We start from the raw sequence: 13,670 nt of genomic DNA on the forward strand, positions 1-13,670 counted from the left end.
TCCAATAATCTGAAATCCATCCATTCCACAAAAGAGAGAGTACAACTGTGGTAATCACTGAGCCTCTCAATGTTTCTACCTTTAAAAAATCTTCACTTTCAAAACTCAGTTGTAAAAAGCAAATTAACTGCAACAAAAAAGTCAGTGCCTGCAGGTCAACAGGTCTTCAGTAACAAAGTGGTCCACTAATACCAGCTTGGGATCAACTCAAAAACAAGTGTCCCATAGTGAATGATGACAACATCCCTCTATATTCAAGGAATGCATGGACTTACCCAGATGAGAAAAAAAAAAAAAAAGAGGAATTTGTATAATTTGTGATGAAACATGAGGAAACACGCAATCAAAGGAAAAAAAAAATCTGAGAAAGTTATATAAAAATGCAATTAATATGAAAGTAGGTTTGGGGTTTTTTTAATTAAGGAAAATTAGAGTATAATCAGTAGAAGCACGTTCAGCTGCTCATATAAAAAAGGTTGGATGGTAGCGCTTAGGTTATTGTAAGGGTTTTTTTTAGGTGCCACAGAGCATTTTTCAGGAGTATTAGAGCTCCTGAAGCATGAACAAGTTTGTTGGGAGAAACTGATGCCCATCAGACAACATCCAAAGGGAATAGTTAGAGTATTTTCCTAAGAGATAAGAAATTCATCTCTTGCACAGGTCAAGCAATGGAAAATCTTAGCAACAAAGACTACAAATCTCTCTGGTTTCAACTCCTTTTCTCCCTCCCTGGTACAGCATCTTGGGACTAGCAGAGGTGCAAGACATCTTTAATGAAGATCTCTTAAAAAAAAAAAAAAACAAAGCCTAACTGCTAGGAAAAAAGCTGGCGAGTCCAAGGAACTTGTGTGCCTGGTCCTTGGTGCAATCTTGCAAAGGCAGAAATAACAAAGAAGGGGTTTTAGTAAACAAGCAAGAAATCATTTACCCTCAAAAGAATTAAATTCTAGTTTCAGTTAAATCAGTGTTATGAGGGCAGGTGATGAAAAGCCCAGCCCAAGGCTGAGCCCCCAGTACTGGGGCTTTATAGGACAGAGCTGTACATTTGTATAGCCATGAAATCTTATAGCCAAAGTAAATAAATCAGGTATTAACAGGTCCATTTTACCTCTGGGAACTGGGGCACACAGAGCTTAAGTAACACTTCCAAACTAACATGGAAAGCCTGGGAAAAACATGAAATAACCTCATTTCTCAAGGACAGTGTAAGGCTGCCACTGCCCAGGTACTTCTCCTGTGTACAGGCAACTTCCTCCTTATTTCAGTTCCACTAAGTGCAGAACAAGATAAAGCCTAAAATTTGAGTGGGTGGGTTAGGAAAGACCTGCAGGAGTACCTTAGGACTGCCACTGATTTAAGAGATGAAGATGAGGAAATGGGAGAAGAAAGCATCATTATGTGTAAGGGAAAGGGTGATCCTGCCTTTTCCTGCTTCCTGCAGTGTGGATGTTGCACATCCTGCCTGGGTGTGAGAAGTCACCAGTCAGGAATGAAATTCTGGGGTATAATAGATGAAGAAGCAACACAACCTCCACCTCCTCTCACCAGGAGGGAACCTGAAGTCAATGGCTCAAGGCCTTAGCAGGGAATCCACTCCAAACACTTTCCACATGTCCCAAAACATGGATACAAGACAAATTTACGTGCAGAAAAGCCCTTCCAGTGCATTGCTTTGTTAGCAACTGCCAGCAGTGTGCCAAACCACAGAATTTCTTTGCTGACAGATGTTCTGGACTCAAATTTAAAACTGCAAAACCAGGCAGATCAATTCATGGAGGAAGGAACCATCAAGGAAAAGCCATAGCTGCTGGCACAAGTTCCTGAGCTGCAGATCACTGGCAGAGTGTTACTCTGTCACCTCACTGCCACAGACTCTGGCTAGACAGCTGTGCTGCTGGTGCAATAATTTCATATCATGTTTTAGGGGCTAGGGCAATTCAAATAATTAGGCAAAGGAACATGGCAGCAGCAGTAAGTAAACCTCTTTGTGAGAGATCATTCATTTGAATTGGATGTTTAAATCCCCCATAAAGCACCTGGAAGATTTAACAGCTCGTGTCCAAATGAACAAGATGTAATGAGCTTGTACACAGGCTTGATATGAAAAGTGGATTGTTTTTAGCAAAACGGTGGAGAATAACCTCTTATTGAAAGGAGTGATGGTGAATTTTAATCAGGGGAAAATGAAGATGCAAGAATAAATCTGCACAGGCTTAGAGGAGGACTGGATGAGTTGTTCACCTATCAGCAATGGATACAGGAGTATGTTGCATCTTAATCTGCTGTTTTCTGTTGTCTTTACTGCTTGCATCATCCCATGGATCCAGCCTTTTTAAGTGGAAAAAACTCTAAAAAACTAACAAAAAAAAACCAAACCAAACAGAAAGGCTGCCCATATTGTCCTCTACAAAGTGCAAAGGAAGAACAAATAAGAAAATATGAAAAAAAAATTAAAAATTCATACTTCAATACAGCTGGCCCTAATTTTTCATCTCAGTATTATTCACTTGAGTGACTGTAGAGTTAGACATTCAAACTGAAAGCAGAAGAATCCACACCATGTTTTGCTGCTCATGTTTAGCTTATCAGAGCTTGGCAACAGCAACCATCCCCCTGGTGATTCTCATCTGTGTCACAACTTGGGACATGTGTAACCCTCACAAACACCCCTTTCAATGCCATCTCTGACACCATCTGCATTTTTGGATTGGTAAACTGGAAAGCCATTTTTAAAATGTGTTTTTAGTTACTACAAGATACACACACCCTCTTTCCACACTTATTTATTTTTTTTAACCAAGCATATTGTGGCAATTATGAGGGAATTTGTATTCTCCACTGACATCTGAAATTCCATTTTCTGTATTTCATGGTGGCGATGGAGTCCAGCATTATGTCCCTGGGCCAAACTTTCAGGGCTTGTTTTCTTTTGTTTTTTGAGTACTGGACGAAAAGAACATTGTCCAGGCCTCAGAGTAAAGCACAAGTGAAATATTTTCTTTTTTTAGTCCTTTTTCCAAGCATTTGTGTGTTGGGAGTCCATGTATTAACTGGTTTGTTCAGATACTGAATACAATAAAGAATGCCTTATCTTAAACTTTGCTCAATTTATTGTTCTGTGGCCCCAGCCAAATTTTAGCTGTCGTGTCTGCTTTCCTCCCCCCCTCCCCAGTTTGAACATTTTGAAGCTATTTAACCCACCTCAACTCCCAGGCAATCACAGGGGTGGATGCAGGGATAGAACTATTTGCCCAAATCAGGTCATAATGCAAGCACCAACACGGCTGAAATTGCTCCTCCTGGGCTGATTTGCCAAGCATGAAAAACACTTTTTTTTTTTTTTTTTTCCTGAAAAGCCAAACCATTAACAGGCTGTTTGGATGGTGTGTGTGGTGGAAAAAAGACATTTTGGAGAGAACATTTGAATTGGTACATCCGCCTGACACATGATGTGTGAAACAAGATGTTCCCAGCTCCACCTGCCAAGTTGGACGGCCCGGTTCAATAGGACTTGTGAAGTTCCAATCATCTGCATGCAGAGCAGACACCAAGATTCCCTGCTTCCCAGGCTGGGGGCTGACCACTCCTCTGAGTAAAAACTCCTACTCTTTCCTTGGATTTCACCTTGAGGTTGCAAAGCCAAGTTAAAACCGACTTTTAATTTTTTTTTCCTAGCAAAGTGCTGTGGAAAGGTCACATATTTCTTCAGACAGGAATGCAAAGGGGTACAAGGTCTTCCCTGCATAGGTAACTCATATGATTTATAGTGCTGAATTCAGCCTTGTTGGAGCCAAATTAAGGCAGAAAAGCAACAGAGGAGATGTGGCCTTGAGGAATTAATTTTTTTTTTCCTCCTTTTTGTGCCTCTCCTTGCCAGGCTGCAGCTCTGCTTTTGCTGCTGTAGGGGCCCAGAGCACAGGTTGCTTCAGAAACCATTGCCCAGTCACCTATGAGGAACAAAATCACATGCCAGAAGTTCTAAACAGGGATAAGAGACTTTTCTGGAATCAAGGCAGCTGATTTTGGTCTCTCTTATGCACTAGAGGGTCTCCATCCCAGCTCCCATCTCATTTTGGTGATTGTAAATGAGATTTCTGTGTCTGCAGAGGGCTGAGCAAGCACACTGTGTTTGCTGGGAAGGCTTTGAAGGATTTTTTCTTTTTTTTTTTTATTTTTTTTTGGTAGGCTTGAAGTTTTGCCAATCTCTCCTGGCTCCAAGGAATACAACAGGACATGGTGCTTCTTGCAGCCCCACTATGGACAGGGAGGTCAGGCAGTGGTGTGCTCATGTCACAGCTATGCTGGGAGCTTATCTCAAAGGAGACAACAGGAGGAAAAAAAATATCCATGCATTCTCTTTCCAGTATCTTTGGTACTCAGACCACTCTGAATAAATGCAGTGAAGGAAGATGCACAGTAAACTGTGTTTAGGGCTCTTGCACCCAGGGGAAGCTGAGACTCACCAGAAATTATTCAAGCTCTCACTGTCCCACTCCAGACAGACACAACCAAAGATGTAATATTATATATACACACATCATTTTGCCATTTATTTTATACCTCTGCTAGCTGTCCCAGCTTAGGTGGGTGAAATCCAGCAAAATTCCCTGTCATGCTCCAGCATGACCTCTCCCTCCTTTTAGGCTTTACCACCAGCCACAGCCTTGTCTGATGCTATATTGTACCTTTCCCTTCATTATTACCTTTATTTAGAGGCCAAGGGAAATGCTTCCAGAGGGTCTGGGGAGCAGGAGCTGGGCTCAGCTGACATGGGGGTAACCAGCAAGGCTGCTCTGAGCCCCTGGGGATTATCAAGTCCCAAGGTAAATATTCCCACCTGCTGCCCACACAGGATCTGCATCCTCCAGTCTTTTCCCAGCTAATCAGCCCCAAACTATGGTGGAGTCACAGAATAAATTATGGGGGTGCAAAAAGTAAACAAAATTGAGAATTTAACAGTGAAGGACACCAGTTTAGAGCTGGTGGTGGCATTTGCTACCTCAGCTCATTTGAGCCTGAAAGAATTGGTTTGTGCAGCTAAAATAAACACACAAACATTCCTCTATTTCTTCTAACTATTAGCTACAGGCTTCTTTGGGGACACACTAAAACCAGGAACTTCAGAGGCCTCAAACAGGTTGGAAATTGGCCCACAGAAGAGGAACTAAAATATATAAGAAAAGTAGAAGTGGTATTGCAGTTCAATAAGTCACAAGCCATACGAGCTCTGTGATGACTTCTGGCTCTCTTTCTTTTTTCTTCCAGCGATCATTCTGCTCATATTACTACTCATGTTACCTATTGCCTTTTGCCACCTCTTAACCTTCTGCATCCTGCAGTGGTGCTGCACAATGTCACATCTGTGCAGAGCTGCTGCTCTCATCGCACAGAAACCACACAGAAATGTCCAGACTTAATCACACCTTTGACCTGCTCTGTGTCCCTACAGCTGCAGGATCCACGTTCACACACAAAGTTGGGAAACTTCAGGCATGCTCTAGGGGAAAAGTGCCTGGGAGATATTTCTTTTACAGGTATGGAAAACGAGTTATTTAAAAGAAAACGGGATTCTTTGAGAGGGCAACCTTGTCTATTCCTTAAATCTTCCTGACTTTCGTGTCCTCTGTGCCATCCTCCAACTCTGCACACACCTGGCATCACCTGACTTGTTTCGCAGAGCAATCAGAAATAATCTCATAGAGCTCGATAAAACTTAAACTAATTCCTAGAGTAGCTCTCCCGGAGCACAGAGGCTGTCAGGCAGCACAGACGGGGCTCTGCAGAAGCCCTTGGGTGCCAGTCGGTGGCTGCTGGGAAGCCACAGGAGCCAGCCCGCCTCTGGTCCCTGCCCCGGGCAGGGGGAGCCTCCAGCCCCGCTGCCACTCCCAGCCCTGCGCTCCTCATCCCGCACAGCCCCGCTCCTGAGTCCTCACGGAACTTTTGGAGTCACAAACAAACTCATCATCCTGTGCTGACAGTCCCAAACCACTTGGAAAAGAAAATAAAATAAAACTGCAGCAAGCCCCCCGTGCCAAGTCTCACACCACAGGCAAGGATAGAGGGTCTCAGTGCCCAGTCCTACACAGAGACTCAGAAAATGCTCAGAGAATTTTAAACTCCTAAAATAGAAAGTTCAGTGAGGGGAAAAAACCCTAGTCATGTCAGTAGACTTTATACTTTGATTCTGAAGTGTTGTTTTTCCTCTTTCAGTTCAGAACACAGTAAGTTCTTTAAAAAATTGTATCAAGAATCTAAAGTATACTTCAAAATATTATTATTGCATGTATAGCATCATAATATCCCAATTCATAGCCCCCAATCCCTGTAATTTACTCAAAAAATATTCAGTGCAGGCAGCTTCAAGTTTTGCAAAAAAAGCTGAGGGGTATCTATACAACTTTACATTTAAGTGATTTTATAATTTTGCATCTACGCTCCCAGATGTTTTCAATGTCTTACAGAAGTTTCTGCAAACCATCTGCAAACTTTTATATGTCTGCATTCTCAATAAGGCAAAACCAGGCACTCACAGCAACATTAAACACAGACATTTAACACTGTGGATCTTCAATATCTGCAGCAAACATTAATGGGGATTTTTTTTTCTCCCGTACCATTTTTAGCAGTTAAAATTACAATTTTTCACTATGCAAATTAAAAGCCCCCAAACATCAGTGCTAAAGATAAAAAAGCAGCAACTTTTAAATGCCAAGAACATGCCTTAAGAGGGGCAACAAAGTGTGGAAGTTTCAATAACATGAAACAAGCACTTCAGTCCCCCTTCCTTCCCCCCAAAACTATTTTCCTCTTCTTGAGCAACTTTTATGCTGTTTGTTTTTGCTTCTCTGGAGTTTCCCATTCATTTCCAGGCAGAGCACAGCAAGGAAAGCAGAGAGTTAACGCTGCAGTTGCAACTGGTGTGAGCCTTTACTATTAGCTTGAATTTACAGAGCAATCTCTCCTTAAAAAGAAATAAGGAAAAAAAAAAAAGAATTCCTCACTGCACTGTAACACTGAGAAGTATATTTAAAAATTCTCTCTCGGGTCTCTCTAAACATCTGTTCAAAGGTTTTGCTGTATCTTAAAAGGGCTCTAATTACCAGAAACTCCTTTCTTACTTAAACCCAGGGCTCGCATTTCGATTATAACTCAAGCTCCAGTTAATTTAGGGCTAACCCCAAAATGCCTGTACCAAACAGAAGAAAACATAGGCCTACCTTAAAACTTTCCAGCTTTTCAGAGGATCCAAGTCAGAAATTATAGACACCATTGTAGGAATAACAATAATAAAATATGTATATTAAAAACGAAAAAAAAAAAAAAAGAAAAAGAAGAAAAAACCACGGCAGGGAAGGCTAACCACAAAAGCAGCAAGTACTCTACTCAGTGTGGGAATGACAACAAACCCAGCACAGCTCTTCCTCCTTCTCAAGCTGATAAGCACTTGTCCCAGCTTCTCTCCACCCCCAAAATCAATCTTGTGCTATATTGCTTCACAGTCCCAGTTTCATTTCTTCACCACTACCTTTTAAAGCCCTTGTAATCTGCTGCAACTGATCAAATTTGACCTTTTTGTAGTCCACTTTATTCCAAGCACAGCCCTCAGTTAAATCTCTCTTTATTAACACCGTCCTTCTTGGCTTTCTCTTGGAGCAAACACAGCTCAAGCTCGAAGCCTCCAGTCTTTGCCAGCAATCATTTACAGATTACTGCAAGCTGCAGTCTTCTCCTTTTGGGTATTTCCTTCTACCTTTGAGGTTTGTTTTTATATTATTTTCCGAGGGTTGGTGGTGGTCTCCCTTTCCCTGTTCTGTGCAGGTTGGAGTTTGACACTTTTAAAGGAGGGACTTTCTAATGCAACTCCTCTCCCACCCTTCCCTCCTCCCCTTGTCCCTCACCCCCAGATGGAGAGACAGACACACGCATTAAAAGCAGTTCACAACCTTTAGAATACAGAATAATCTTTCTCCCCCCCCCCTCTGTTCTTTAAATCTATTAGAATTGATAGACTTAAACACAGAAGCTGTGCTTGAAATGCACTGATCTAAAGCAAGGCTGCTATTATGGAGGAATAATAAAAAGTCTGATCATGCAAAGCCAGATGTAACCCTTTGGATGTTTGAAAGGGGAGATGGTGTCTATATAGTTCCATTAAATATTTCTTTTTTTTTTTTAATACTTTATCCTGTGGTGATCTGAAAAGTTGTGTATCTGCTGATAGTGTGTATTTACTTAGGAAAATCGAGTTTATTGGCTTCTTTTGTGTTTCTGTAATACTTTTTGACATTGATTTTCCTCTATTTGAATATTTCTTTTTCAATTTTTTCCCTTCTAAATGTTTTCCATTCGTACTGCAAATGACTGTAACCTCTCCTTGAGCTCCACCAATTCTTTAGGATTTCTGGAAATTCCCGAATTAAAATTCTCTAAAAAAATTAAAATTCTCTAAAAAAGCAAAACAGTTCCTTATGTAGTGTTCAGTCAGAACCAAACTACCCCAATTGGTAGATACTTCCACTTTGATATTTATATCACAGGCATATGCTCCTAGTTTCCCTCTGCCACCAGCTCTCTCTCTCTCTCTCAAAAAAAAAAAAAAAAAAAAAAAAAAAAAAAAAAAGTTAAGATCAGCCCTTGTATGTTAAAAGAAGCAGTGATATGGTGATATGGTGGTCACAGAGAGATTTGGGAGATCTGGTAGTGAGAGACGCACTCATGGAAACATAATAAGGAGTATTATAAGACATAATAAACTTTTAAGTCTTCCACTAGCTCCTTCTTTGGTGAGATAAAAACTTGACTTGTGCCTAAAGCATTTCAGCCCCCCTGGTCTGCTGGAGGCTGGGTTTGAGCAGCCTGAACCCCCCTGGCCAGCTGCACAAAGGCAGCTCAGTCTCGCCCTGGCCAGAAGGTGACACTGGGGCTTTCCCACCGCCCAAAAAAAGAGAATGTGACCATCTTCCCTGCCAGACAGCAGCCAGCTGATAGTGGTCAAACAGAAACAACCAGTTTTAAATTACCCTGATACAAAGTGCCTTTGCTCCAAGGCCAGAGCATCGCTGACCCCTCATTTAGGAGAAGTTCTGAGTCATCTCCTGCCTCCTCCCTGCCCCAGGCAGGTGAAGCTCAGCCCCTGGGGCCCTCTCTGCTGATCAGTTCATCAAGTCAGGCCTCAAGTTCAGACTCTGGAATTTTACATCCTCCCCTAGGCAATGCTTCCAGCAGTTTTGCTTTGTCTCAGAGGGGTGTAGTGAGGGAAAACACAGCAGGGACAGCTGATGGTGGGATTGCAGGTGCAGATCTGGGCCAGGAGGGTGGAGGACAGCTGGGGGTGACAAATGTTCCACCTCTCTCTTAAAACCTGAGGGCCAGAGGCTGTTTCTCACCTGATACACACATCTCTGAGCAATTCTGCAGAGATAAGGCTTCTATCCAGCTCTGGAAACTTTGGGCCCTATATTTGTTTAACTGCAGGAGGTGGGCAAGATGCTTGTAATGGAAAATTAAATTCAGTTGTTTCTTTGTGGAACTGAGTAAACTTTCTTTATTTGTTTTTTAGCATGGAAAGCAAATAAAAACAGATTGGTCAATGTCTCTTATTCCTCCCAATAGTTTGTAAACCACTGTTAGAGATGTTAATCCCTCGTTTGAGGCTGGGGAGGACATCAGTGGTTGCAGCACACTGCCTTTTCTCTTTCCTCTCTACCCTATTGCCACATTTGCTAGTTTTAATCTACACTCACCTATTTTCCCATGCAAATTTCCCTCTTAGTATTTCATATCATGCAAACATATTGACGACCAGGCTCGAATTAAGAAAGGGTTCAAGCTTAGCTTGCAAAGAAAACAAAAATCAAAATACCCTGACCTCTCCTGAGACATTGACAAGCCAAGTTTGTGTCCTTGTCACATCCTCTTGCAGGTCAAGGTGAGAAAGGGGCAGACGCTCTGTCTTTATACCCCACTGCACCAATATGCTCAGTGTCTTACTTTGTTCATCCCAAAATTCCACAAACTATGTCTATTTCAAGGATTTTATCTCTAACAAGTACATCTTATACTTTCCATAGACACATTTTTCACTGTCTTCCCACAGAAAATGCTCCATTATTTCTGCCAACATATCCACATGAAAACTACACTGCAGGAGTAAATATACTTATTCCTTTCCCTTTTACACTTCTTGGGGTTATTTCTATTTTTTTAATCTCAAATTCTTGTGTCTGGAAGAAAAGCCATGTCTCCATTTTGCAGGACCTTGCTGGCATTTTGCCAGCTTTTCCTACAACACTGAGGACAGCAACTATGAGTGTTCTAAAAATAAAACTACGAGATCAAGTTTAGCACAGAGGAACTTGCAACAGGCAATGGATTTTCCAAAACAGCCTCACGTGTTTCATACAGCATGTAGCTATAGTAGGAGAAAACAAATAAAACAGAAACAGAAACTCACTGTAAAATTATTTTAACTCTCGTGCTTAGGTAGCAGGCTCCAGCTCAGCTTTTAGCCAAATGTTTTTTCTGTTAGGGCTGAGGATTTTGTATTCAAAACCTTTATTTTTATGCTTAGAGCAAAGAAATTTCCTATGATCTTCAGCTTGTTTGCCAGGAAACCACCAGCACATCTGTGAAATATTACTTAAGCAAATTTATAACTGCTAGAGCCAGAAGGCAGCAACCCCAAAAATTTTCTCTACCTGCTGAAATCCAGCCTATTGTGGGATTTGTGTCTTTCATGCCATGACATGTTCCCCCAGTGAGAACTTATTGGTTCTCAGTTAATATGATAAAGAAGTAGAAGCTCTCCAAGATTTTGAGTCATGCTAAAATAAATATATATATATACTTTTGAAAACAGCATTCCTGTATACACACACACACAAAAGGATCTCTAAGCAATGTCATCATCCTTAGTTTAGACAGCTGTGGAGTCAAAAAAGTTCCAGATCAGCTAGCTACAAACATTTGAAGGTCAAGTACAGGACAAAGCGTTTAAAAAAGAAAAAGCAGTTATGGCTACTGAGCATTAGAAAGATGATTTTATGTCCTGAGATTTTTTTCCCCCTCCCCAGGTGTTTCTTTACCAGAATCCCATTGGACTGAGAACTTCATAGTGTTGGGCAGGATAATAAACCAAGTACAGTGAACAGTTTGGGTCTGTTATATAATCTCCTGTTAAAGGTGTTATCTCACCCAAAATATTTTAGGAGCCAAAGAAGGTCTGCCAGAGCACAGCCTTTTAGTCAGGGTGCCCAGCAGCCTGGTTATCAGGCAATAATAGAGAAATAAATAACCTTCTAGCATCTTCCCAACACATATTTTCTGTTGCTGTTTTGTACAAAGCAATTTTAAGTTATTTGAAAGAAATCTTGGTGTTTTACCAGGAAAACCTCACTCTCCCTGGGGAGCCTGTTGTTAAACAAAAGCTCAGCTATTAAAGAGTGGCCTCCAACTTCAGGGCTGCTGTTTGGGGCTGATAAAGGCTCTTCTCCAGACTGTCTCATGCTGTCCCTCCCCATCAGCCTTGCCACCCCCCTGCCTCTCCTCCTAGTCCCTAATGCCTCGCCTTTTAAGCAATGGAGTGACTAATTGAAAATGCATTCCAGTGCTTTACAAGCAGCTTTTTCTTTCCTGCTGACCAGCCAAATGTTTTAAAGTTGGCAAGATGCTGTTTTAACTTGAGCGCTTGTTCACGGCCTGGATGTGTGAAAAAAATCTGGCTGAATTTAATAATTCTGATGGAAAAAAAAAAAATTAAAGATCTTACTCCTAGAACTGGTGTAAGTAAATCCAAGTATTATTATGAACATTTAAAGTTAGTCCATTCTTTCTTTGTGAAATACATAATTTGGGAGACAAGAAATTTTAAGTCCCAAGTCTAAGAAATTCCCGAAGTCATGCACTGGTGCTTGTACAGAACCAGAGGAAAAGCAGTCACAAGCAGGCATAAATCCAGCTGACAATTGCTCTTTGAGAATTGGGAACTGCAACCAAAACACCCCCGAGACAGCAATCGCTGTTCACTGCAGGTCAATGGCCAGCTGGGCTGGGATTCAGCGCATCTTATCACACACTAACTTAAAAGTTGGCTTCCTCCAGCAGCTGCAGAGATTGAAGGGTTTTGTTTCCTTGCTGATTGTACAAAGCCTGCACTTTAACAGTTAATCATTAATCTTAAATTGCATAAATGTGTCTCATACTTATCGACTTCTCACTTTTACAGTCTGCTGAGACAAACTTTCAAGAGATGGCTTTTTTTTTTTTTTAGTCCTGATTGTGTTTTTAATGGATTTTCAAGTACTTTCAGGTTTTGCTCATGACAACTGCTGCAATAAAAAGCCTCACGAACAAAGATGTGTTTTGTGTCTATTCACCTAGCAGAAAATCACTATTACGACATACTTCATTATGAGAGAAATGCTTTCCAGCCTCTCTGAAGAGACAGTGATGCTCAAACTCCCATCAGCCTAATTGTTTTTAAGGTGTTTGCAGTTCACTTTAAACACCATATGAGCCAAACATTTATGTCCTTTGCTGAATTTCTCTTTCCTGGCCAGCGGGAAGGTTTCTTCGCTCTGCAGCTCTGGCGGAGCGAGAACACTTCTGTAGTCTGAGGCAGGGCTTGCCCTTCCTCACCCAACAGAAAGAATGAAAGAGAAGAAAAGCTCCTTGTATTTGCCAGACATGTTCAAAAAGAGCTCCTTGCACACCCCAATCTGCTTCTTTCATTCCATTTGGCAGAGTCAGGGGTCAGATTTGGTGGAGAGGAGAAAAGCAGCCGTTAACTGTTCCAGCACCACAGCAGACTGAGGAGCCTAAGCTGACACTGTCTGTCTTTTCATTCCCATTCTTTTGGTGTCAGGTCATACAGTGAACACCAAGAGGTCCTTATGAAGCCTTATGAAAAGGTTATTGTTCAGGCTGCCTTCATAACACAGCCCAGAAAATAGAAACTTTGGTGATGACCTTAATAAGTGCTTTGTTGTGAGGGCCATGTTTTCACATGGACCACAGCTGCATTTGTACAGCCCCAATGCCATCTCATGCAGCGTTGGAGAATAAATCTAAGGGTAATTAATTTATGCTGAATGCATACTGTAAAATGTTTAGGAAACCGTTTTCAAAGAGGCAAAAGAAAATTAGTGGCTTCACATCCATATCTGTCTTTTAATAGACTCTTCAAATATTTACCTGTGGTTTTCTATCCATCACAGACATTCAAGGAATAGGATAATTATTGGTAAGGGACTAGGTGGAGATGTTCAGTTAATTCTTCTCTCTGTCTTCTTGACATTGAGAAAACTGGTTTTTTATCTGTGCCCTACTTTCCCATCTGGGAGGGACAGACACCACCCTAGCAATCTATAGAGCAGAACACTAGAAACTTAATAGAAGGCAAAGAAATTGGCAGCTTTATGAAATTCCCTCCTTTCCAAGACTGTTTTAAGTATAAATCAACTGAAATACTGGTTCGTCATTCAGTGTAAAAGAACATGATCTGTTGAGACAGATGGCTTCTACCACTTCAAAAATTAAAGAGTTGCTGTAGCAAAGTAAGGAACCCCTGAAGCTTTAAATAAGTGAGCTATACCATACCCCTTAGAAAGAAAATGATTTAAAAGCTCCAAAGTCCTAGAGGGAAATAAGGAGGGAAAAAGCAGCAAAAGGGA

General features: G+C 41.3%; 1 protein-coding gene across 3 annotated transcripts in view; it reads right to left on the reverse strand.

Moving 5' to 3' along the window:
* CELF2 (CUGBP Elav-like family member 2) overlaps positions 1–13,670 on the reverse strand; it is a 547,081-nt gene that overhangs the window by 367,815 nt on the left and 165,596 nt on the right. The window contains exon 1 of one of the 3 annotated variants that reach the window (XM_059847520.1): positions 7,218–7,665. The exons of the other annotated variants lie outside the window; for them this stretch is intronic. Coding sequence (XP_059703503.1) covers positions 7,218–7,270 — 53 coding nt within the window. The 5' untranslated portion in view covers positions 7,271–7,665. Of the gene's footprint in view, positions 1–7,217; positions 7,666–13,670 lie in introns of those variants that run through there. 3 annotated transcript variants of the gene reach the window in all.

The sequence above is a fragment of the Haemorhous mexicanus genome, chromosome 5, assembly GCF_027477595.1.
Source record: "Haemorhous mexicanus isolate bHaeMex1 chromosome 5, bHaeMex1.pri, whole genome shotgun sequence".
Taxonomy (NCBI): Eukaryota; Metazoa; Chordata; class Aves; order Passeriformes; family Fringillidae; genus Haemorhous; species Haemorhous mexicanus.